General features: G+C 34.7%; 1 protein-coding gene across 1 annotated transcript in view; it reads right to left on the bottom strand.

Moving 5' to 3' along the window:
- Nucleotides 1–25,893, bottom strand: part of ASCC3 (activating signal cointegrator 1 complex subunit 3) — a 250,456-nt gene that overhangs the window by 74,439 nt on the left and 150,124 nt on the right. Inside the window, exons 15-23 of the mRNA XM_077176551.1 lie at nt 24,474–24,665; nt 23,924–24,148; nt 17,395–17,514; nt 13,254–13,418; nt 12,314–12,400; nt 9,886–10,062; nt 7,662–7,887; nt 3,961–4,115; nt 178–276 (exon numbers count right to left, since the gene is read on the bottom strand). Of these exons, the coding sequence (XP_077032666.1) occupies nt 178–276; nt 3,961–4,115; nt 7,662–7,887; nt 9,886–10,062; nt 12,314–12,400; nt 13,254–13,418; nt 17,395–17,514; nt 23,924–24,148; nt 24,474–24,665 (1,446 nt within the window). The remainder of the gene's footprint in view (nt 1–177; nt 277–3,960; nt 4,116–7,661; nt 7,888–9,885; nt 10,063–12,313; nt 12,401–13,253; nt 13,419–17,394; nt 17,515–23,923; nt 24,149–24,473; nt 24,666–25,893) is intronic.

Raw genomic sequence — 25,893 nt, 5'->3', positions numbered from 1 at the left:
ATTTAAGCTTAGAAAACATTGTTGTGGAAGTCCAAGCTGATTGGGTACATCTGAATTTGAAAACTGTACTGCTGATTTGAAAATCTGCTTAGGCCAAAATACTGTTTGACCTAACAAATCCACATCTCACTAACTTTGTTTTTGTTTTGCTGTGAGATTCTGGATGAAGTGCATTACCTGTTTCTTTTGAATGATGAAGTACTCTGAATGATAAATGTGATCATTAGTAGGGTCTTCTACCCAAATCCACCAGGGCTCTCCAACACTGCCATGTACCTTTATGAGTAGAAAAGATGGTTTTCTTTAAGTTCTCTGGGTTTAGATTCTCTGGATTTGTTAGAAATAGTGGACGTATTTCTAAATGACATAGGCTCATAAAGGAATACAGAAGTACAGAAATCAGAGGTAACAGAAAAATAACATTTTAATCAGATAAGTCTGCCTAAAGATTATGCTTCAATTAGAGTTTGTTTAAGGTACATATAATAAAAATGGACATGATACAAATGCAACTGAAGGTAGTGCCTCAGGTGTTTATGAATTCACTATACCCAAGAGTTCCCTCTAGGCTCCTAGGAAAGAACATGGTCTCTTTATTCCTGCCTGTACTTTTGCCTTTAGGTTCTGTATAGAAGATTGTTGTTTGCAGCTGTCTGCTCATTTTTCAGTCACAAACATTCTCTCAGGAAAAAACTGGACAAGGAATTGAGATATTGCTCTTGTCTCTCATCCCTCTCCTCTAGAAAGATACAGCAAGTGCATTCAGAAGGCTGTAATGTAGCCATTGTTACAGGTGAAGTGAGAAGAACATAAATAGAGCCATCACTTGATGATTTCCCTGCCACCTGGCAATGTCTTTTTAAACGTAGACTTTTGTTTGCTTTGTTGTGTACCTTACTTTGCAATGCCAGCAATGCTGATGCTAAATTAAGATTTTTTTTTGTTTTTTTTTTTTTTTTTTTTTTTTTTTTGTCAGAATAAATACCCTTTGCCAATGTACAGGTATTTTACATAAATATTTCAAAAAATAATAAAAATGCATGGTAAAGGACTACGGAAGACATAGTACTAAATGAATGCAGATTTCTGATGTTTCTGATGAGGTCTGTGATAAGTTGCAAAACCAGGAGATGAAAAAAAAGTTAGAATTTTTCCTAAACTTAATAGAAAAAAAGTCAAAGTGCATAGTTGCTTCTAATGGCAATTGTAATGCTCCAGGAATCTGGTATTGATTCACACAGTACACATTATTTTCAGCATAATTCATTACTGTGTCTGTGTCAGAAAACAGTCTGTACTAGTTTGTGAAGACAAAAATATGCACAAAGAATAAAATTAAGGTGCTTTTCTTTCTTTTTTACTACAGTTGTGCAATAGACAAATAGATGGACAGTCATTCATTTTTATTACATTTGAATTTCACTTGCAGCCTCATTAGGAACTGAAGCAGTGAAACTGAAATGACACACAGGTGACATCTTGAAAAGTGACAGTGAGACTATTATTTCATATGGGTTTAGGAGAAATAAGAAGAGAAATAAGAAGAACTAAGGAAGGCAATTAAGTCCAAAGCTCAGAAATTTTATTATTAACTGTAATAGCAACCTAATTTTGGAAAGTCCCATGAAAAAACTGCATGGGGTAAGCAGGACAATCTGGGAACAGGACACAACATCTTCTTCAGATTCTCAAGGATTGGGGAGTTCTTAAAACTGGCACATACCTGTGCCTGTATTTTGGGCAACCATCACCCTAAAACTACATGTCTGATGTTTGACTCAGCTAATTCGTATTATTTGCATTATTCTGCATTTCTGCTGGACTCCTCCTGGATGCATTAAGGCTTAATTGCTCTGTCTGGGTATGTTTATAGTCCTTTGCTTCTAACAATAGAATAAAAATCTGAGAATTGGCTCATATGCTTTTACTGAACTTAAGGGATCCCTGTGCTGAAAACTAAAGATCAAGCTGATGTCATATCTCACAAAACATCTCTTTCTCTTGTAATGTCAAGCACAAAGTTCTTGATGAGATCATTATAGAATTAGTTATCCAGGTAAAGGAACAATCTTAAAACCATGAAATGTTAGCTAAGCAGGGTATTTCAACTAAGCATGGTATTTAAAGTTTTCATAACTGGTTTTATTTGATTACTGCAATTCTTTAGATAGGATTTTTTAGCAACTCACTTTTGTACCAAATACAGGTATACTGGTAAGTTTCTATAGCCATCTTCTGAGAAGCTTGTTAAAATAATGTAATGATAGAGAAGAAGTTTCAGAGTGTCTATGCTTGAATTTGAGACAGCTATTCATTTTCAGAAACTATTAAAATTTAACAGCTTTAGTTATTTACTGTGATAAAAGCTTCATTTACTGAAGAAACAGGAAAATCAACACCACATTACAGAAATAAAAAAAAAAGAAAAAAAACACTTCTCCAAGTTTTTATGATTACCCATAAACAAATTCACATAAAAACATTTCCATAAGCTTAAATGATCCAACAATCATAATATTTCTAAAGCAATCATCAGAAAAACTGTGTAAAGGGGTCATGGCAGAAAATAGATTTGTGACAAACTTTTGCTCTAAATTTAGAAGTTCAGAATTAAAACAACAGTGTAATTTTGTGTGGATCCCTAACCTGTAAAGATATAGAACCTATATCTAGAAGGTTTTCTAGAAAAACCTAACAATGGATTGAGAAATTACTTTGTATTCAGATAAAGTTTAATATGAAGAACAGTAATTTTTTTGTCTTTAGCAGACTACAGGTAAAGTGGATGAACTGAACAATAAAAACTTATTTCAATCCTAAAATGTAATGCTTTCTTTTCCTTCTGAAGTATTGCCCATAAATAAGGTAAAAAAAATTCATTTTATAATTCATGTTAGGAATTCATTCAAATATTTATTCAATAAATCTAGGTGGCAAGCAAAATCAAACTTTCTATATTTTGATTGCTCAAACTCTGTATTTTGATTGCTAATATCCCATTTATAAGGCAACTCGATGAAACTTCTACAAGAAATTAAAAAGCCTTTCATCAGGGAAAATAAATTCTAAAGTAATTTAAATATTTGTGGAATAAACCTCTCATTTAATTATGATTAACGTAAAAATTGTAATCTAAGGGATTTTAAAATTAATTTTTATTAAAAGAACAGATACTTAATATCCACATTTCAAAATAATTTATCTTAAGCATAAATTTCATAAGTCTAAAAGAAGAAAATTATGTTTGCCTATGGAGGTATCTTTTTTTCCTGTAGAGAGTTTCAGAAGTAACAGCAACAATACAATGCCCCCATGTGGACATTTATGTTTCATTTAGATTTATCTTAAATGTATTTCTAATGAACAGATTCTGGATCAAAGGATGTGTGTATGGCTAAATGTGAAACTGGTACAACTCCTTTCATATAAATCTGCAGTATAAAATACAGATGAACATAATTCCAAACATATCTCAGGTTTTTTTTTTTTGTTCAGACAAGTCCCAGCAGAAAAAGGCACTGATATTGTGAATGTATATTTGTGAAGCCAGGAAGAACAGGAACCTGGCATACATGAACTGCATTTCAAAGCTTTGCTGTGTTTGACATTCATTCATAGTTCAGAGAGCCACTCATGTCTCCCTTTCTCCTGCTTCTTCTTTCTAGGCACATAATTCTAATCTGTGTGTGACTACTGTAAATATTCAGTATTAAGCACTTGTCTCAATGTGTTATAAACAGCCCAATCTTACATGGCTTAACAGAAATGAAAAGATGATCCTTGCCTGCTTTCTCCAACAAAAGTCATAAAAATCACCCCATTCCTATTATCAAATTTGCTTTTTAGCAAAAATAAATGCTTTTTAAAAAATCCCAAAAGCTCTGGACAAGCAGTGATCATCTCCTTTACTGAAACTAAACTAATGCTTCCCTTCTTGCCTCCTGCTCCCTCTGTTTTTACCTGGTCGTTCCAGGTGAAGTCGGGAGCGATGCTCAGCCGGACTCGGAGCACGGTGCGGGTGATTGGCTGGATCGTCGCTTCCATGATGATGGAGGGTATTTGATGGACACACTGTTTTACCTTTAACCCAATTTTCACATGATGCAGCATATGACCTGCCAAGAAAACATCAGGTGTAACAAATTTGCATTTCCAGGAAAAGGCATACAACTCTGACTTTCAAATAGGCTTTTAGAGAGCAGTGTTATTGCTTGCTTGTTTTGCTCCTGGGTGCGTAAATGTCTGACTCTCTTGACCCAGCATGTCTGAATATTTTGTAATACTTAACTTGAATTAGAGCCTTGAAAAATCAGTATTAACCCCCTAGTTGGCTATAACTAAGGGGTTAAAATAACTATTAAGAATTCACACTGAAAATATTATGTCAAGCTAGTTCTCTCTCCTTCACTTATTTTTAGACCAGGCTCTTATCAAGCCATATAATTCTTTTTCAGAGCACAAATACCAATTTTTTACTTAATTTAACTTCTAAAATTTCTTTGCAGTGATTCAAAGCAGACAGAATGCTTTTCATAAAACTGAAAAAAAGGTACTTAATAGGTTGAAAATGCACATAAGTAAACATCTCACAGCAGCTCTGATCTGTGAGAATATACCAATGTGTAAATGAGACAAAGGAAAAATTAAATGTTGCAATATTTTTTATTTTCTATTGTAATCATGGTAACTAGGGCAATAAAGTGATTCTATTTATTTAGAAAAATGTCCTACTTGTATTTTACAGCTCAAATCTCTCTTCCCTTGCTCTTCATTTTGGATATAAAACAATTGCTACTGATATTTTCTGGTATTGGTATGTGGTTCTGTGCATACTTACCCATTTAAAAAAAACCAAAAAAAATTCAAAAAAGGAGAAGTCCTATTATTTACATTATGTGCAAAATGACAAGGTGATACAAACCTTTCCTTGCAATTACAAGACATCTATGAGCATAGCATCTTGAAACTGGTATTTTTAAATTGATACTGACTTTCCCTTTTCAGTTTTTCTTATTTAATAAATTGGCAGATAGATTTGTCTCACGTGGGTGTTTATACTCTGAAGTAATGAATGGTGACCTTGCTTAAGAATCAAACCCCTAACCCAAAGTTTTAATACCTATTTAATCAGTTTAATTTGTAGTTGGTAAAACAATTGCATCTCCAACAAGTGGGTTATTAAAAACCAAAGCCCTTATGTTGGCACACTTGGATGATACATGCAGCATTTCAGCATACTTGCACAGGGACTACCTTTTGCAATTAGAGGTAAAACTTCAGAAATCATGGTAAATAAAGGCAGATGACAAATATTCAAAGATATGACTCAAAAAACCCATGTAGGGAAGTATACTTTTTATGGCAAAAATCACTTTATCTACATGTGTGAGGTGAAATGTGTTAGTACAGGACAGCACTGAGGTCCTTTTACAGTTATGTGCTAGGGGAAAATAAGGCTCCTCTCCCAACTTCTACAAAACGTGATAAAACTCTCATCTCCCTAAGCTCTCTCTTTTTTCTTTTTAATGGTTACATTATGAGAAACCATCAATGGCATTTAAAAAATGCTAAAACCCTCTGAACAAAAGCTGACAAAGAAAATAGGCATGTCTAAAAAAATTTTTGCTTATTCTAAAGTGTTTGTCATCTGCATTCTGAAAAAAAAAAAGGAACTGTTTATCTCAGCTAACACAGTGATTTCCTGGCTATCTGGAAACTCCATGGTTACATTGCAATAGCTCAGTTTGGTGTTGATCCATTCATGGTACCCTGGAATCCAGGATCTGTGCACACAACATGCTCTCCACCCAATGCTTTCATCTCCCCCTAAGCCAAGGGCTGACTTAGCTCCTGCCTTTGTTACTCTATCTCCAAGGTCTCCATAACATTTAAAAAGCAAGAAACACTAAGACTGAAACTAGCTCTGTGGGGTAAGAAAACAAGGCAGTACCTGGAAGTTGTGCCTGCCCTCATTTCAACACGGCTTAGAATTTGAAATAAAAATACAGTGAGTTCCTTCGCACGCCTCAGAAAGAGAGGCCAGACAGGAGGAAGTGTGCCAAGCAACTACTTCACAGAGATACACACATCAACTTTCTTTGATATTTGTAAGGCTGAAGAACATGAAATATCATTATGTATGGTCAGCAGTGCCCTATTTTTACAGTCAAATCCCATGTCTCATCTACTTTCAAACTAAGTTAATATAAACCAGAACCTGACAAATTGCAGGTATATATAGATACATTTCCATCTTGTCAATACTGGTTCCAATGCATTGAAGGAAGCAAAATTGGCTTTGTAGTTTTACACAAAATTTCCTGCTTCTCAAGTGAGGGTACGGGAAGAAAGAACAATTAAAAAAACCAAACCCAAACAAAACAAAAACAAACAAAAAAAGCCCCGAACTAAAAACAGCTCCACAAAACCAAACAACAACCACAAAAATAAAAACCTCGCTAATACAATTAATGGAAAAGAACACTAAGTACTAAAAGGCATCACAAATACACAAAAAATTAACAGTGAATTAAAAAGTACTATAACACTTCTGAATAAAAAACTATAATGCTAGCATTTCAAATAAAATGCAATGGTTTTAATACATTTAACATTACTATATTAAAATGCAGGTAAAGTAAGCATCTGGAATTTTGTTGTAGTCTTTTGGTTTAACTTATTAAATGAAAATATAGCATCTAATTCTGCAAACTTTTACATATTTATTTAACTTTTTTCAGCCTAGATTAGGCACATAATGAAGTTTTCCAAGCTAGCAATGTAGCACTACTGCAAATGAAAGAAATATTAAGTTAGATGTGATAGCTTCTAAGCAGTGAGTATGAATGTTATTTTTATTCTAAAATTAGATTTTTCAAAAAATGGCAGTTTGTTTATCAACAGGTTGGTAATAGCAGGTGCAAACAAAGTCCAAATAAAAAAAAATACATTAAGGAAAAAGAAATGCATTACAAGTGATTTTTTTGTTTTTTTACTTCAACCAGCTGTTGGGCAGTTTATGCACAACAGTTTATACAGACTTACTGGAAATTGTCATTATGTCTATCAGTAGGCTTGTGGATTTTCTCATTATTGGACTGTCAAATCCTTTAAAAAATTCCATTAAGGTTTTGTTGCAGTGACACCAGTGACAATGAATTCTCCATGTTCAATGAAAATTAATGCAGTCTTTCAGAAGAAGGCCATTTACTGATAGCATACCTGGATGTAATAATCTGGTTTTACTCTTTTCCATATTAATAGTTAAAGAAATAAGGCCACATTGTGCCAACTGGCAAGAGTAAACAGAAGCCTTTTATAGTAGTTTGTTAGGTAAGGTGGGCAGAAAGGGAAGCACACAGGTCAACATAAATATGTATATCTACACATATCTACCTAAATACTTCTCAATAGACATCACCTTTCTATCTGTGTGCTGTGACCACCAGGACATGGGCTGGCCTTATCCTCAGAGCTGTGCCATTTTACAAGCTGTGGAGACTGGAAAAAACCTTCTTTATTGGCCAAACCATATTAATGTGGGGTATGTGGCTACGTGGCTTCCAGACCAGAGAGGGCATATTGATGCACGGCTCAGATTTAGTTCTTACTTGCCCATTGTTTTCTATAGTTTAAGCAGATCAGCCTTGCTGGTTTCTCACCTATTTCATCTTTTCTCATGTCCTTCATCTTGTCTATGGTGAGATTCTTCTCTTCCAGCTTGGAGAGGACGGATGGTGGTAGCACTGAGAACTGCCTCAGAGGGCTCACCCAGCCCCAGAGCCGCTTGTCAATGACTTTGCTGAGGTTCAGTAGCCGATAAGTCATGGCAGGCCAGCGTTTCCTCAGGGCAATCTCAAAAAGAGCTCGAACAATGCGAGCTGCATTCTGGAAAGTGAAAAGGGGGGGGGAAAAAGGCAGAACTGTTGTAATTCTCTCAATATTCTTTGTAAAATGAAAAGGATCCCATAGACTCATCTTTGACAAACCATAACAATAGATTTTTCTTTTCGAACTGATTTCAAACATTTTTGAAAAGTATTTTTTCCATCACTGTCTAGTGGCAAAACTACCTCATGGCTGCATTCTGAAATTATGAAAAGAAACATGTGCAACCAATTAAAATTGTAGTGTCAGGTCTGCCATAGAACTTTGATCACAGTTATGCTAACATTATGGAGTTCTAAATTTATTGTGTATCAATCACTTCTGAGGCAAATTCATTTAATGTCCCCCCCCCATAACAGACACCTGCAAATTCACTTTATATTGAAATTCAAGTTTTGTTATTTTCTAGTTTATGCTTCTATAATAGCATCCCATCTCACACTGAATTTCACAACATTTGCACAGAAGCTTAACAGTAGTGAATGTTTGAAAACATTTACTATATTCTGAGAATAGTGTATAACCAAACTGTACAAATATGCTTTGGACTTGGAAAAATAATTAATAACATAAGTTTGAATGAGGTCAGTCTTATCCTGAAAACCTAAGTTATGATATTCCTTTCATAAACTTTTCAAGCTGTATTATGAAGCTATCTTTTTTTTTTTTTTTTTTTTTTCCCTACCAGTACTATGTCTGGATTAGGAATTATGTTCTTGATTCATTGAATAGAATATAATCATTCCCTACTGGCTCTGCTATGCCAACAGGAATAAAAAATAGAAAATTATTTGGTTGTGATAGGAAGCATATGTTACTAAGGAAGCACATTCCTCTTAGAAAGGATGAAAAATTTTCTTAATACTCACTATCCAAATTAAAAAAAAAACAACCACACTTTGTAGCACTGGTTCCACAAGGACAGTTTATGAAGATCTAAGAAGAAGACCATGTTGCCTCACTAAACATGCTATAAATGAGACAGACAAATAAAAGCAATGGCCTTGAAAGCAAAGATTAAAAGGATCCCACTGAAAATGATTTTGCTGTGCAAGTGCACAATTTTTATGATGTGTACAATCAGTTCAGCATTTTCTCGTTTATACTCATACATGCTACAAAACACAAACATTTCTGAAAAAGGTTTTGCTACTATGAAAATGTTGCTAAAGACTATGTATAATTTTGAATATTTAAATCTCATCTTTAGCACCAACTAAATGAAACTTTTAGATTAATTCTTTCCAAAGCAGTTTTTTAAGGATGAGACAAAAATAATTCCATGCAACATCTCTGCTGACTATTAAATATAGAAAAGAAGAGTGAGAGTGAGATGGGCTAAAAGGGACCAGTTTTTGGGTTCACAGCTGGCTAAATAGATCTCTGTGTCATGTCCCCCTCTGTACCTGCCTATGTGTGGTAACCAAACATGCTGTGTTACAATCAACCCTTTAGGTGTCAAATGAAGTCAACAAACAAATACATAGACTGCTATGTCAATCTGCACATTTTTTGCTAGTTTACATCCAGCAACAGAATTACAATTGCACATCTTTCATGAGAAAACCAAGGTATGTGAATCAAACACAAAATATGTTTTGCAGAATGAAGTATAAAAACACACAAAGCATAAAAATAGATTACAACAGTTTTTCACATTTAGAAGGAAACACTGAAATTTAGAGAATATAATTTCTGTGCAATCACACTTAGAGGAACTAAATAGAATAAGATTACATGGGTACTACAAAAAAAAAAAGGGCATTCATAATTAACAAAAGCTGCCATAGTCTCCCAAGGTAGCCTTTTGCAAAACTTTTCTACTCGAGTGTTATAGCTTACATGCATGCACAAAGACAAGGCTCTGATTTTCAAAGAAACTTGCACAAAAATGTACAAAAAAGATGCAGATCAGGCCCTACTTGTATAATTGTAAATATTTGGGAGAATTAAAACAGCAGAAGTCAGCAACAAATACGTAGAAAATACTATTTTTACCTGTGCAACATATGCAGAATCCGAAATAAGGGAGAAGCTGTCCATCTCCCCTCTGCTAATGTATGTTTGAAGGAGGATATTAATTTTTCCATAATTGTTTTCCACACCTCCTGGAGCAGGAAGTTCACAGAAATCATTTAGTAAGGTATCTAGCTCTTCTATTTCTTCTTCTCTTACCTACAACACAATTATACATTATGAAGAGGCTGAAGCAATTCGATGAAAATTTTTACACTGAAATCAAATTTTCCTTATAACATAGTTATATTACTTTTAAATGGAGTCTCTAGTTTTAAGGAGAAAAAAAAGAAGAAAAAAAGCAGTAAACCCACATCTTCCACAATGTAGCTAATAGACCATAATTGAAACTATCTTAATAGGGACACAATTATATTTTGTTATTCATCACCATCTATTAAGGTTGTCATTGACATACAAAAATTTGATATGCCACAAAAATTGAATCTTGTGACCTTGTCATCCTTCATCTGATGAGATTTTATTTTTTATTTGACCAGAGTAAAACTTCTGTCCATCTGGATTAGGGCAATCTTGAATTAACATTAAATGTACTCATTATAGTTACACAGTTTGCATGTGATATAATACATTTTTAAACTCAAAACTGTGAAGTACTATGATTCATCATATTAAAATTTCCACTGTTAATAAGATTAAGTCTTAATATGAGTAAAGAAATATTAATATCTACGGTTTGAATAATGCATAACATTTCACATTCTAACTGATGACCCTTACATGGCAAAACTAGCATAAATCTACATATTCTTTGACTTACTGATAGTCTGTTAGTGTAAAACTTATTTGAAGAGGGTAAATGTTTGGTCCCTGCAGGGAACCATCTGAAAGTAATTTTCATTTGGACCTGACTACCTGACATACAAAAGACCCTAAGACAATTGGGTTAAAATCCCCAACTTTCTAGTGACTAGTCCCACAGGAAAGAAAGACATGAAGTACAGAACCATCATAAATGACTCCACTTTCAGGGGAATACAATGCTCTGCTTACAACAGCATTTTTGATAATTTTTTTCTGCTCTTGCACAGCACAAGTACAGGTCTTATCCAGATCTGTATTTCAGCTACTGGTGAGTTACATATCTCAAAATTCAGAATTTTTAAAGGCATTATGGAAATGTGATTAATTTATCAAAAGTCACAATTTCTATCACACAGAGGGGCAAATCCTGAGCTATTCTTGTGAAAACCAGTTATTCATTTTAACATTCAGAGCTGCACAGCAAATGAATCACAAAAATCTGGAACTGACAGTGCACTGATGCCATACCATACAAATCTGAGAAAGTAAACTAGAAAAACTGTGCTTTAGTCAAGAAGCATCACTACTAAATTATTTAGTATACTAAATTTACTAAATTTACACTACTTTATTAAAAATATAGAAACATATCACATGATATTTTCCATATGCTTTCCTTTTAAATATTAAATTACGCTAAATTTAGACCTAGTCAAGCATTATCACTGTCATAAAAAAGCCCTTCTAGCTTGGAAAATGTTCCATGTATGACTGTGAAACCTCACTGCTTATTATCTTCTATAATAGAAGAGATTACAGCAAAATAGAATTTCTCCGTTAGATAAAGAGATGGTAATACCCAGACAATGTGTACAAATATGTAAATATGTAGATGGTGAGGGATTCACGCTGTCAGCTCACAGAGCCAGGTGAATGAGAGCCAGCTCTGATCTGCAAGTTGTATAATTGTGGTAAAATGGCAATGAGCCCAAGCTAACAAACCCTGTGGAGTCTGGCTCGTACCTCTGTGAGATGGAAGCATGGGCAAACAAGCTCATGCCAGCTTGGAATGTACTGCCTTGTGTCCTGCCCACACGGGAGGCAGAAAGGGAGGCTGGAACTGAACTGAGTACAACACAGCAGTAATCTTCTAGCCCGTGTAAAATCTGTTGTGACAACTTTCTAGATTTCAGATTTGAATTTATGAGAATTTATCGTTCTGCCAATCTAATGTTGTTCCCTGCAGAAAATATATCAGAATTCACTTCCGTGAGTCCTGCCTCATTCCTGATAAAGCAAACTGTTCAGGGAGACATCCAATAATGCCTTAAACTTCAAACAGAGAAACTATCTCATCCCTCGGCACACTATTCAAATGGACACTTAGCTTCACCTGTTAATAATTGAGGAGCTGAAAAGTTCTTAAAAGCATTTTAAAGAATTACTCAAAGATCCATAACTAGCTATTAAATGTGCACTACAGTTCAAGCTGAACTACGTACAAATTTGAGCAAGAGCGTATTATGTTTACTCAGAAAACATTTTATAATGGTGCTTAGCATTTAACAAAACTTGTGTTTGTAGACAGCATTTATTGAGTAAGTACTACAGAAGTGTCTAGCTTCAAGAAATTCTTTAACTTTACCTTTATCTGTTCAAACTCTTCAGCTTTTGATACTATAGCAAGAATATCGCCTTCGGTTTTATGAGCATCAAACAATTCATTGAAAGTCTATTAAAAATAAAAAGAATCGATTTGTCACTGGAAATAAAAATACACATATAGCAGGAAACAAAGAAACCTTAGCCAAGAGTTTAAAAGGCATATAAGTCTAAAATGCAAGTTACTGGAAGATCAGGGTGATGCAATTTAAACAGGAACAAATTCCATAGTGACTTTTTGTCAGTTTCAGAAAAACAATCTCTCATTGCCTTGGCCACTCCAACATCAAGAGACAGGCAATGTGGCCACTCAAGAAAAAAAGTCTAGGACACATCTGACTGAATAAATATGTGAGACTAATTATATACAGTGACAGTATACAGTTAAAAATTATTAATGCTGAGTCTTTAGCTTTTATTCAAGAAAAACACTTATTCACTAAGAAAGAAAATGTTTTAAGATGAATGTGTACATCAAATCAAGTTTCCAATACTACAAAATTTTGAACATGTTTACAACACAATCTGATTACAGCACCAGAAGTTGTTCAAGGTTGTCAACATGATAGGACTTTCTCCCAAAGAAGGTCATCTGTTATCAGACACTACAGTACAATGTGCTATCAAGTACTAATGGTTGCACACACCATGAATATCAAAATGTTTCTTATAATTCTTCTACAAGTCAAAAAGACTACAAAAATTTAAATCTCACCTCACATTGAGTCTAAATTTTCAGTATTGCTTGATATTTATTTCTTTCTTTTTCCTACTTCCTCTCCCCCCATTTCAGTAAATATGATTTGAAAATACAGTGAACAAATCAGCTACATATTCTGTAATATCTTACAACTATTTTAGGCATATGTTTAAAAAAAAAAAAAAAGGAAAAAACCCTCCAGAAACAGGACATCATCTTTTACCTCTATAGTATTGTATTTAATATAGTAGTGGCTGGCAGTTCTGCCTAAATCTGTTGAAGAAAAAAAGCCAGTCCGTTCTTCAAAGCGAATCATGCGGGCTTTGTCCAGTTTTCTGCCAACTTCAATAACCAATTGTTCTCTGTGCTTTTCTAGACCTGGATCCATCTAAACATGAAACACACACAATTATTTGCATAAAAGAAGTATTTAATATATAATTTTCTTGAGGTAATCCAGTCACACAAAGTCAAAAATCTGATAAAATGAAGTTATTAAGTCACAATTTTCTTGTGATCTCACTAATAACAATTATATTGACATTACTGACCAAAACCTGTATGTACAGGACAAAACAATCAGAATAAAATTTCTTTTACAATTATTTGGGACTATCACTACAATGGAGACCAATACTATTTATGAAACAGTAGTATGATTATGAAAAAAATTTACTTTGAAAATTTTGAAAGATGTTTTAATGATAACATACTCTTCATTAAATTATCATTACTGTATCACTTCAAAAAAAATGTCATCTTTTGGCACCTTCTGTTGACGAAAATGGCTGAAGATATACCTTCCTGTGTAGCTGACATGAGGCTGGCTTTAATTGCACAGATAATAGATTAAGCTTCAAATTGCATGGCTTAAATGTTTCCTAGGAAAAAACCTTTAACATCCCCAAAAGCTTTTGGTAGGTTAATTGGGATATTCTAATTAGTGAGTTACAGATGTACAGTTACATTCATGTTAAAAGCACACAAAGGAGCTTCCTGTGCCCAACATCACTTCTATTCATATCAAAGTTCAGGAACTTGGGCATTTTGTCCTACTAATAATGCACATTGTCTCATTAGTACATAAAAGGCTGGGCAAAACTCCCATCTGAGTAGGACTGCTGTATAATTGTGTGTTTCCACATCAGGCACCTGGGATACCCACACTGACAGGGATGAGTGAAAAGGGATTCATAGTTATGTTAACCTTCTGCAGTACGTGCACCTGAGATATGGCTCTAATTATACAAGCAATAATTAGTTTTAAGGACTGAAACACTGTTCTAGTCCACAGGCAGTATTCTTATTTCAGGGCTCGTGTATAGTTCAGATTTCCTACAGAATAAGTCATACCAGCTCTCTGGGTAAATCTGAAACAGAGATACACGGCCAAGACAGCAAAAAGGAGCAGGCTTTAAGAATTGTTGTGCCTTGGTTTGCTCTGGTTTTCCCTGGGCCAGGATTCAGTTTCACCTTTGTGCAGAAGTACATCATCTCACGGTCAGTGAAGCTGCAGGCAAACAGTCATCTCCACAAACAGCTGGAGACTAGTTCCTAATATTCCATGTTTGCCAGTTACCCTGAAGCTGTTTCTCCTTAGTTATGGCTTGCCTTAGTTTCAAGTCAAAAGCTAAGATGGCAAAGGTCTAGACTTCTTTTCTCAATAGTAAGTCATGCATTGAGGTCAGATTTCAGAGCAGAGTTGGTCAAAAAAAAGTGATCCAGATGCCAGATGTTCAATATTTCTTAAAACTATTGTGAGGAAAAAATTAATAAAAAATCAAATTAACTCCCTATTCCTTCGGCAGTCCAAAGTACCCACCAATCTTTTGCCTTCCATAAAAGCAGAGGCTGCAACAGCACACTAACATTTTTTACAAAGTTTTAACTTTAAAGGAAAGGTCACCCACTTGAAAAAACTGTGAAACAATATTTGAGTTTAGAGAATCCATGGTTAGCACCCTTCTTGTTGAACTTGCATAATTAGAAATCCTCAGAATAAAGGATCCAGCCTAGAACAGCTTGAAGCCCTTCTCTTTAAAATGAGCCTTGGCATGTCCACAGTAAGAAACTGAGCAGGTCTGGAGTATGCATATGGAAATTTAAGAATGCATGATAAAGTACATTACTATCCATTATAAAGTATATTATTATCCACACCGTTTTCCTCTAACTTACTGAGAGAAATGTTGGGCACAAGCTCCTCTAATTTTTATATCTAGACATAAATTTTATGGTGGTAAAAAGCTCTGCTTAACTGTGGGAACACCAAAGAATGGAACCAAAAAGAGGAGAAAATAGACAAAGAAGGTTTTTTAATCCAGGCACCTTTTCAATGGAACCCCAGAAGTATGAGAAAATGCCTGTAATTCATACTACTGGCTTCACTAATACAACATTTGCATTTTCTCCACTTTTTCCTTCCACTCTTTTTTTTTTTTCTCTTGCTGCTTGTCATTAATTTTGGCCATTTTCATGAGTCAGTAAGAGGCATTATTGGCATTTCTGGCAAACAACTTGAAAAATCACAAATCAAAGCAGTGGACCTGCAGTAGCCTGCTCCTGGGTGTAGTCCAGAAAGATCCTGGAGACAACAGGTGGGGTTCCAAAGATGTGCACCCTATTGTGTGGGTGCCCTGCAGTACAATTACGGGATGTGGTGAGCACCGGTGGAAAGGGAATGGGGAATGAGTTTGCATGATCTCAGTCTCCACAAACAGCTAGGGAGTGTGATCCACAAGGGATACAGGGATTCTGAATGGATACCACTGACTGTCAGTGAAAACAGAGACAGAAATTGGTATACTGCAATTACTAAAATACACTAAGACACCAATTATGAAAATTGGATACCTATACTGAGACTGGTCTAACTGACCAAAGCTTTGGTTATACCTGCATCTGGCATTAGAGCATCCATATTCTACCACACGTAAGCTTTGACATTTAAAACTGGTTTATCTAGGAAACAGGAGGATTTGCATTGGTTTTGCTCCTACATGAATGGGTAACACTTCACAGTGATATCATTTGTTACTGCCTTAACTCAAAAATATGAATGTCTAATATTAGCACATCAAATCCAAAGGAGTAGAAAGAAGGTTAGTGGAACAATCCTCACTTTTCAGCAGCTGAACAGAAACACTAGAGCAGGGGGAAAGAGAGAAACTCCTGTTCATTATTTTTAACATTTTTAAAAGATATTTCTGTTACTGATTTTTTCACCACTTATTATCACCATGGTTACATTTCTTTTAATCTAGAATTCAATAGTGAAACAAAAACCAGAATTTATATTAGTGGGACAACAACATTCTTCTCACTAGCAAATCAATTTTTGATTCTCATTTATCTATTACTTTGTGGTCTGTGTTATATACTGTTATATTAAAATATGGTAATGAACTACATGGCTTTTTAGAGAAAATAAATTTGAGATGACCAGAGGTCCAAAGGTGTCTGCAGAAGCTTCCTTAAGCAATAGCACACCTATTTCCACTGCAGTTTCCACTACCAGAGACAAAAAATATCAAACAACTGTCTGCTTGCATATAACTCTGCATGTCACCATGACCTAACAAACTGCTGCTCACAATGTCAAAATAAATTACAAAATCACAAAACGGATCCTTGATGTGAAATAAACTGCAGTTACACACACTTGTGAGTTTGCCCTGCATTAGGCTCAATTAACTGTGTCTAATCATGCTAACATTAAATGCTTATAAACAGCTGTACAAAGAAAAAGGTAATAATATTTAGATTATCTGGAAACTATTAATCTTCCTAAAAATTATAGATAATGGAAAAAACTTGAAAAAAACGCCTTATGTAAATGTGCACTGATTCATATCACAGCATGGAATGCTTGTAAATATTACAAAAAATTCCAAACAAATTAAAGAAATCTTATAATTAATAAATCATATGATAGAAAATATCACCCAAGTAAAATTTTTATTTTCTAGTTTATAAATTATTATACCAGTAAACATTCTAAAACAAAAGCTGATGGGGTGAGTGGGAATCAAGCAACTCAAAAATGCTTTCTTTTATCATTTCTATCTAGTCTACAAAACTGAAACACTGAAAACAGCCTAAGTTACAGTAATTGTGTGATAAGAATGAATGATGTCCTTTGGAGCATAACTTGACCAGTTAAAATGTATTTTTATGTGAACAGAAGGGGCCTCATAATTCAGTGTTAAAAACACTCTGCTACAGAAAATATCTTCCTTTTTCTAAGCACTTTAAAAGAATTGCTGATGTCAGGTTAAGTAGAAATAGCAAATATTTATCCTCACATCAGGGAAGGATTAGAGACTCAGAACAGGTTACAGATTTTTTTAAAATGCATTTTGTACCTGATAAGCTTTGTGACTGATGCCATATACTAATGGATTTGCTCTCATCCGTACATAAAGATAAGTGTAACTTATCCACTTTACTGCTTCTTCCACATTAGTTACTGTGCCAAGAGCAATCTGGAAATAGGAGAAGAGACAAAATTAAGTATATATGTTACAGCTGTACATAAGTACTTGCCTGAAAACACATGGAATTCAGAGTATTAGCACAAGATTAAAGAAAGTGTTGGGATATTTCGAACGTATATAGTTTTGAAATAATCCTAAAACAATAACTTGACCAATTTATGCAACTTATCTTGTGAACATGTAATACCATGGGTTGCTTTGACCTAATACTATAGATACAGTGACCATAAATGATCCTTCATACATCACTTACAATTTTTACAACTAAAAGATATTATTGAGCAAGATTGTTATAAAAATAAAAAGACAAACAAACCAAAATTGTTCTGTGGTGGATATGGTCAAGGTAATTTTAAGACGAGTACTTGAAAAGAAAAGAATCTACATTTAAAAGATTAATTTCATCATGCCAATGTGAAAGCACCATTGGGTCCTAAGCAAAATGACACCAAGAATCTCCAGGTTTTCTCTTCCTCATACTTGGCAATCCTTTTATACACAGTCTTTATAAATAGTTTTCTCCTTTTGTAGCTGCAAGTCAAACATACAGGTATCTGCTAGATTTTTGGTATATCAAAAGATGACAAAATTGAAGAGATTATATATGTATATATATACACACATATATATATATATACATATACATACATACATACATTTATATACATGTTTATTTATATTTCAAGGCTAAATCAGGTATACCAAACAATTTTTTTTTGTACTGGGTGACTTTTTTTTCTTCTCAAAATTCAGTACTTTTATCACCAAATTGTTGACCACACACATATTTTTACTTGATAACTTCAACTCTATTTTGTACTGGTTACACTCACAGTGATACACCAGAGAAACATTTTACTGCTTAATTCCAGTTAATCTGATTTTACCAGAAGAATTTAATATTTCCTGAGTGTCCCATGAACAAACCTTTTTGGTTGTTGCTGGTTGTTAAAACAAGCAAAAGTCCCTCTTACTAAAGTTTTGTGATTCATTACTGCATTTATTTTTGTTTTATTGGTGTTTGGATTTCATATAAATCTTCTGACTTGGCAGAAATAATAATTTAAAAAAGCCTATAGAACTGAGTACATATGCATGTTCAGACTGAAGTACCTAGACCTTAATAACAATACTGACATTCTTTTGCAAATAACATAATTGGTAAAAAATAACAATGAAAGGGATATCTGCCTTGAGTAAACTCGAATCCAGTAAAACCTTGTTAATATCAGTGTCTAATAGCATGGAGTAACCCTAGGCTTTGCTTAACACACTTTTCATGTGGTATTTTGTAGTTCAAAAGCATAAGGACATTGGGGGAAGTCCCACAGTATTGCTTTTCAAGGCAATAGCTACATAATGCACTGAGGTAGCTACAAAAGCATTCAGTTCTTCACAGACTACCACAGGGATAACATGGAATAGAACCCACAGGTTACTATTACTTGATTTGTACACAGGTTATTTGGAGCATTTGGTTTCTTTGCATGACTCAAATATCTTTCAATGCAGAACTTGAAAGAGCTTAAAAACACAGTCCACTAGTCTCATTTTCAAGAACCACTTTCATAATCATGAAAACATAATATTCTTGTTACTGAAAAAAATGAAGTCTGACAAAAATCAAAACAAAACATGCTTCACTTTTTCTTTGCCTCATTTGTTCAAATGTCTGATTCTATTGCTATGCTATTCTATTCTATTCTATTCTATTCTATTCTAATTAATTATTTTAATAAGTTAAAAGAAAAACTGAAGGAAAAAAGCAATTGTGAAATACAGTTGGGTTTCAGATATGGCACTGAAAAATCTAATATTGTGCTTTCCTTCTTCCCACAAATTCAATAATATGCAGTCAAAAAAACCTCAGAGTAATTTCTAAATATTTGCTGCCATCTAGTGTTCAAGTAAAGTTCTTAGGCACTGAAAATTTATCCTACATGAAAGAGTATGAATGATCCAAGTTTCCAGCATTTCCTCAATGATGTATTAGACATTCAGTTACAGATGGAATAATTGGTGAGTAGAAATATTTACTATCTTGACATTGTATTGTCCAATTGCACCAGTTTTCATAAAGCAATTTTGATTTTTCACAGCTCAAATGTAATAATGGTGTTTAATCACTCACAGAATGCAGTTTTAAGTACTATTTTTTTCCAACTCACTGTGTAATTTTAAATTACAGCAATAAGCAGCATCACACAAATTTAACTAATTTTGCAGTGACTGACATTGCCATCATTGAGCAACATGCTTAGCAGCATTTATTGTCATTTATTTTCTTTTTGCCCTCCTTTTTTTTTACAAATGCTACACCACAAACTTTATCAAGTTGAATGATATTTCAGAGGAGGTGGTTTTGATATGCAAAAAAATGTAAACAGATATAAGTAACAAGGCTTTTGGGCAGCTCTTGAAAAATGAGTTTTTTTTTTCTCTGATATTTCTGATGATTAGAAAATGGCATAAAAATATTACCCATAATATATACTGAACTTATTATATAGCATAATACATTCTTTTTTACACACATGTGCCTATTTACAAATATACTGTCTGTTGTTGTTGTATAATTGAGTCTGATTACATAAAGAAAAATTTCAGTATATATATATATAAAATATTTGTTGGTAAGGTAAGAGAGCAAGGACTCTTTCTCACAACCGAATAAGCAATTTTCTGTTTCCTTTGGAAACCAGTGGATTTTAAATTACTATTTCAGCCCCATAGGACTATGGTCTTAGTCCTGTGAAGCTTTTGAAATAATTATTGCTACTAGAATTGTCCCAAGTCAGACAGAATCTCCTGTGCTTTGCCCCATACCCAGATCAGCCATTGTATCATCCAGCTCCTGAGTGATTTTTTTTTTAGGAAGGACTCTGAAGGAATTTTTCTTCTCTTCTGAAAACCCTTTCTTTCAAGGCAAAAGATTAAGAGGTTTGTCCAGATTGAAAAAGCCACCAGGTTCTACATTCCTGTCTTCAGAGGAAAATCACAAGCATATGCAAGTGAAGGCACACACCCTGGGGAAGGTATGCCCACTGTCCAGCACTGCAAATCATTTCCTAAGCTCTCTGGGGAAAGGAGTCATCCCAGCAAACAAGCTGGAGTCCAGCTGTGGCTGTCAGGGAGGGCTCCTTCAGGTGGAAACCATTAGGGAAGGAATGGTGACCTGCATTGTATGAGCTATTGATGATAGTTCCCAGATAAGTTAAAGTTTATGGTCCAATTAAACCACATCCCCTGCATCTTATCTTTCTTCCTGTATTTCCAGAAAAGACAGCCATAGGTATTTTCTGTTTGCCAGCTGGTCAACTGCCCCAGGACTTGCTCCTCTCAACTTAGTACTTTAACTAGCTGTTGTATTCCTTTTTACATCCTATTATGCCCACTGGCAAAATCTCAGCAAAAAAAGGAAAAGGGCATCTCCGTGCCTTCGTTGATGATCACTTATTTACTATTCTGCTAATTTTTAGGAGGAAAAAACCCCACAAAACCAAAGCAAACCTCAGATCTGCAGAAGAGAATTAACAGCAGACTGACATGCTGATCTACACATTCAAAGTCTTAATTTTGGTGTCAGCTCAATGTAGTTGGATATATTTCAGGTTTCTCCATTCTGTAGTTCTCCTAAGAACAAAAGCACTGAAGCATCAAGACCAGCTGTCTCTGAGGTCAGGTAACAGCAAGTGCTGAAGGGCAAAATGCAGGAATGAGGAAGAAGCATCATAGACATTTCTCCCAAACTATTTAACAATTGCATCTCAAGGTCTTTAGTTAAAGGTATTGGCTTTGTACTTGGTTACTTTAAATGGATTTTTATTCCATTTATGGACAGTTTTTCAAGTACTTTTCTGTTTAGAAACAGCTCCCTGCAGAGAGTTCCACTGCCTAACCACCCAGCTGACATCATTTTGTTTTCTAAACCTGCCACTGGCTCATTGCAGCCAAAACATCCTGGTTCTTGTCCCAGGAGAGATGCAGTCTTTTGCCATATTACTTCATGTATTGCTTCACAAAACTCTGTCATATAATCTTGATTTGTTTTGTTCTCTCCTGAAGCATACAGAAAAATTGGTGGGCTCCTTTCACTGAAACAGATTTATTTCTTTGCCCATCCTCTCTGAAAATTTCTTGATTCTAGAGAATTACCTTTTATCCGGATATATGCTGCAATTTTTTGCACTATTGCCCAAACTTTCTCTCCAGCACGACATAAGTCTAGGTACAAAATTCAAGGCCCTGGATTCCACTTAGCAATTGCTTGGCCAGGATTATATGCTGTATTACCATAAATATCTGAATCATTCTTAACATTCACCTATTTCTGCCAAGAGACCTGGTCTAGATAAAAGCACTTTCATATTCTTGTGGAAACATGAAGTCTTTCCATACTTCCAACTGCTGCCTTCATTTTATCAGCCCTTCTTTCAGCTATTGGTGTGTCCATAACAAATTAAGAATTTAAACAATTCAGCAGTGCTTCTGGCCTTTAATTTGTTTCTCTTTACAACTAGAGAATAAGCATTTGGATTTCCTGAACTACTTGTAATGAAAGCAGATTCTGCTCCTACAATATGTTGTTTTATTATCCATCAGTGCAGATTTCCTGGTGCTAACAACAGGCTCTGTTATGGAGAAGTTGTCAGTGGTCATCAACATACGTGTCTTGATTTCTGTAACACATCAGTCAAAACCCATATATTTTGTATCCATACAGTGCTTTGTTACTACCAAAGGGCAGAAGATGACAAAAATGGAATGTGCTTCCTAAGACTACATACTTAATCATATGATGGCATATATTTTAAAACATATTTTTTTTCCAGAATGGTGCAGCATATTGGAATAGTCATCTCCAGATAAACTTAACAATTTCTGCTAAATCATCTCTATCTTTTTCAGATAATTCCACCATCTTAGATCAAATCAGCATACACCGAAGTTTAGACTGACTCCAATTATAAGGAAATGTTATGAAGTTACTTTCCAAAAAATGCTGTCACAATAGTTCCTTGCCAGTGCTCATAGTATTGTTTACCTGTAATCTGGCAGGCACTAATTTTTCCTGCATGTTATGACAGGAGTACAAGTAATGTCACATATGTTGCCTTCATGCCCTTGCTATGCTATTGTGCTTCATTGCTATTTCTACTAGCAATCATTTATCACTGTAATTAACAAAATTCTGATTGCACCTTCAGCTTTTGTAACTGCATCACTTAATGGAATCTGGGGTAATTTTAAAGCCATGAGTACACTGTTCTTTTCAGATTACTACCATTACACAAAATCAGAAAAAAAGCCTAACTTCCTAATATTTTATAAAATGTAGCAAACTCCTCTGCTGTGAAGGAAAGCCTACCCAACCCTTGTTTCACGGTCTGCTTTCTGTGTCTCAAAAAAAAGAACAAAGCTCTTCTGTGAAATCTGGCTGGATTTTTTCCTATTGAAAAGGCACATGGTACCCCAAAACCAGATCACTCTCTCCTGACTTATTGTGGTGCTGAACAATAACCACAAATATTCCTGACTTACACAACCAACTTTAGGAAGTAAATTTTTACTGCTAATGTGTAAGTTGCTACTATGCAGTTTTAAATAACTGAATATCCATCCAGGTCCACTTAGAGAATATTCAGAGGTGCCTATTTCCAGGACCATTAAGTATTGTCAAAAGGAAATGGTTGAGAGCAATATATCTGCCCAATGCAAGTATGCCATCCATTTATTTTTTCTCTTTTTTTTTTTTTTTGTGGTAGAAGGAGAGATGGGAAAATTGAGAAAGTGATGAAAAGACAAAATAAGCAAATATGTAAGAATTGAGTAGATAAAATAACAAGCATCTTCAAAAGGCTATTCTTAATAGACCAAATAAACTTCACATTTTTCAAAATGATAAGCAGTTTTATGTCACTGGACACTTAAGTCTAGCTAAAATGCTTGACTTTAACTGAAAAACTGTCTTGTGCCATTGAAAAAAAAACAAGTTAAAGCAAAGTCCATTATTCTTCCTTTCCTGCAGTTAAATATGTGAATTTGGTTATACACAGAAAGACAGGCTTTAATTTTTTTGTGGATTTTACTTCTCAGTTATGCAGAACATCTACTAAATTCTAAAAAATCACTTCTGATTAGGTAAATGCTGCATTGCTACAGTTTTATCTTAATGGTATTTTGACCCTCCATCCTACTTTGAATACCTGCTATATTTTGTAAAAGATCCCCCTTTTTCACATATGTAGCAGTTCACTTAAACATACACACCTACACACTAACAGTAATAAAATATGTACAATGAAAATTTTATTAAGTGTGAGAATATTGCATTTTTGTTTCAAATAATGTCAATCCTTTAAAGTTTGCTAGTTTCTCTAAACAAATCAAAGGTTACCTCTGCATTTAAGTTGTCTGCAAGGCTTTCAAGAAACTGGCTTTCAATTGGGTTCTGCTGTGTAAGAAGAGTCAGGTAATGACTGAGTTTATCATGAGTTGTAATAATGATGCCTTCTCCGAATTTGTCAAACTGAGGCCGTCCAGCTCGACCAAATATCTGCATGACATCTAAAATTCCAAGGTCAACAAAGGAGCCTCTTTTTGCAGCATATATTTGTGTTCCCTGGTTGAGGAAAAGTTAATAAAAATTAACATAAATACACATGAATATAATCCTGATGAGCTGAATACTGAAATTAGGCAAATATAGTATGATTTCAGAAGTGTACTTTAACTAATCCTTTCATAATCTTTGATATATTTAAATCTTTACTATACAAACTAGACTCCCACTGGAGAGAATCAGTTTAATGAGATATAAATAACATTTCAAGTCAATCAGATATTTCCCCTCCAGGCCCAAAACTCACAAGAAATCTTGCTATCTATACTTCTTCACAGGTTTCTTTTAAGACAGATAACTGCTTGCAGAGCAGGGAAGCTCTTACCTTAATAACAACAGCATGAGCAGGCAGATTGACACCCCAAGCAAGTGTAGCTGTACAAACCAAGACTTTGATATGTCCATTAGAAAACAAGTTCTCAACCAAACTTCTGTCTTGCCGCAGCATTCCCGCGTGGTGAATACTAAATCCATCTGGAAACAGCTCACGGAGCTGCTTATTTCTGGATCTCTGTACCTGGAGTGGGCAAGAATAACAATGAATAACAATTAAATTCACTTCTAATTACAGCACAAGAAGCATGGGATTAAAAAAATACAGGAAAAGATTGGGCATTATTATGAGTCATATGAAAGAAACTATTTCTATTAAGATTGGACTTTCCATCAAGGCCAGTTTGTGATGATTTTCTATAAATTATCGTGTCTATACTTGTTTTCCGGAGAATACCCTTAATTCTATAAAAGACTGCAAGAAGTTTAATCTTTGTACAGAAGTGTAGCTTCACTTAAATGGAGATTCAAGGTAACCAACAGTGAGTACATGGAAACTGAGAATTCTCTTATCATTTTTCCTTAAAATAAACTCTTTCAGACTGTGGAGGCAGCTTGGGCAGGCTTGAGGCATCAGGCCACACACTGTACTTACCATGAAGGAGGGGACACCCTTCCCCACCACCAGCCATTGTATGGGTGCAGCACAGCCTGAATCAATAAATTCATGTTACAGAATCAAACTGTTCATCTACCCCTCATTTTCCCTTTCCCATAGGCAGGAGCCTGGGATCTCAGTCTGCAAAACCTCCAGCCTCCTGCAGGGTATGAGCTCTGTGAGCATTATTTCTGGGTGCTGGCTTTATCCTGCTTCATCTACACTGAACACTGCCTCTAAGTTATGAAAAACTAATATACTTCCCTAATTTGCCACAAGCACTTCTGATTTTCTGCCTGTCTCTTCCACATTCCTACCTGCTGCACTAACTGCCTTCCAAAACCAGTTGCTGCTAAAGGTGATACCAAAAGGGTTGTGGTAATGACAATTCTAATTTTTTTCTAAACCAGATTTCTTTATCTTTGTCCATGGAGAATCTCTACTTTTCCAAACCACACAAAGGTTAAGTAGTATTTAACTCTCACTGTATTTTCAGCCGTATGTATTAGAGTGAATTAATTCTAGATAAAATTAGATTTTTATTGTTTTTATTGTTGATGTTGTTATCTCTTCACATTTACCATTTCCTGACACACAGCCACCGAAAAGTTGATTTATGGGATACAGAGTGGGTAAAGCAAAGCAAAACATGGTTCGCAGTACTGGCAAACTGCCAAACATGAACAATAAATCTCTGCAAACACAGAAATAAATAGGGAGATGGGAATGCAATTATAAAAGGAGGACATGAAAAGAAAAATATTGTAGGAAAAACACATTTCTCAGTTTCTCAATTATCCAGCTTTTCAATATC

The sequence above is a fragment of the Agelaius phoeniceus genome, chromosome 3, assembly GCF_051311805.1.
Source record: "Agelaius phoeniceus isolate bAgePho1 chromosome 3, bAgePho1.hap1, whole genome shotgun sequence".
Taxonomy (NCBI): Eukaryota; Metazoa; Chordata; class Aves; order Passeriformes; family Icteridae; genus Agelaius; species Agelaius phoeniceus.
This window is presented reverse-complemented; position numbering and strand designations above follow the sequence as displayed.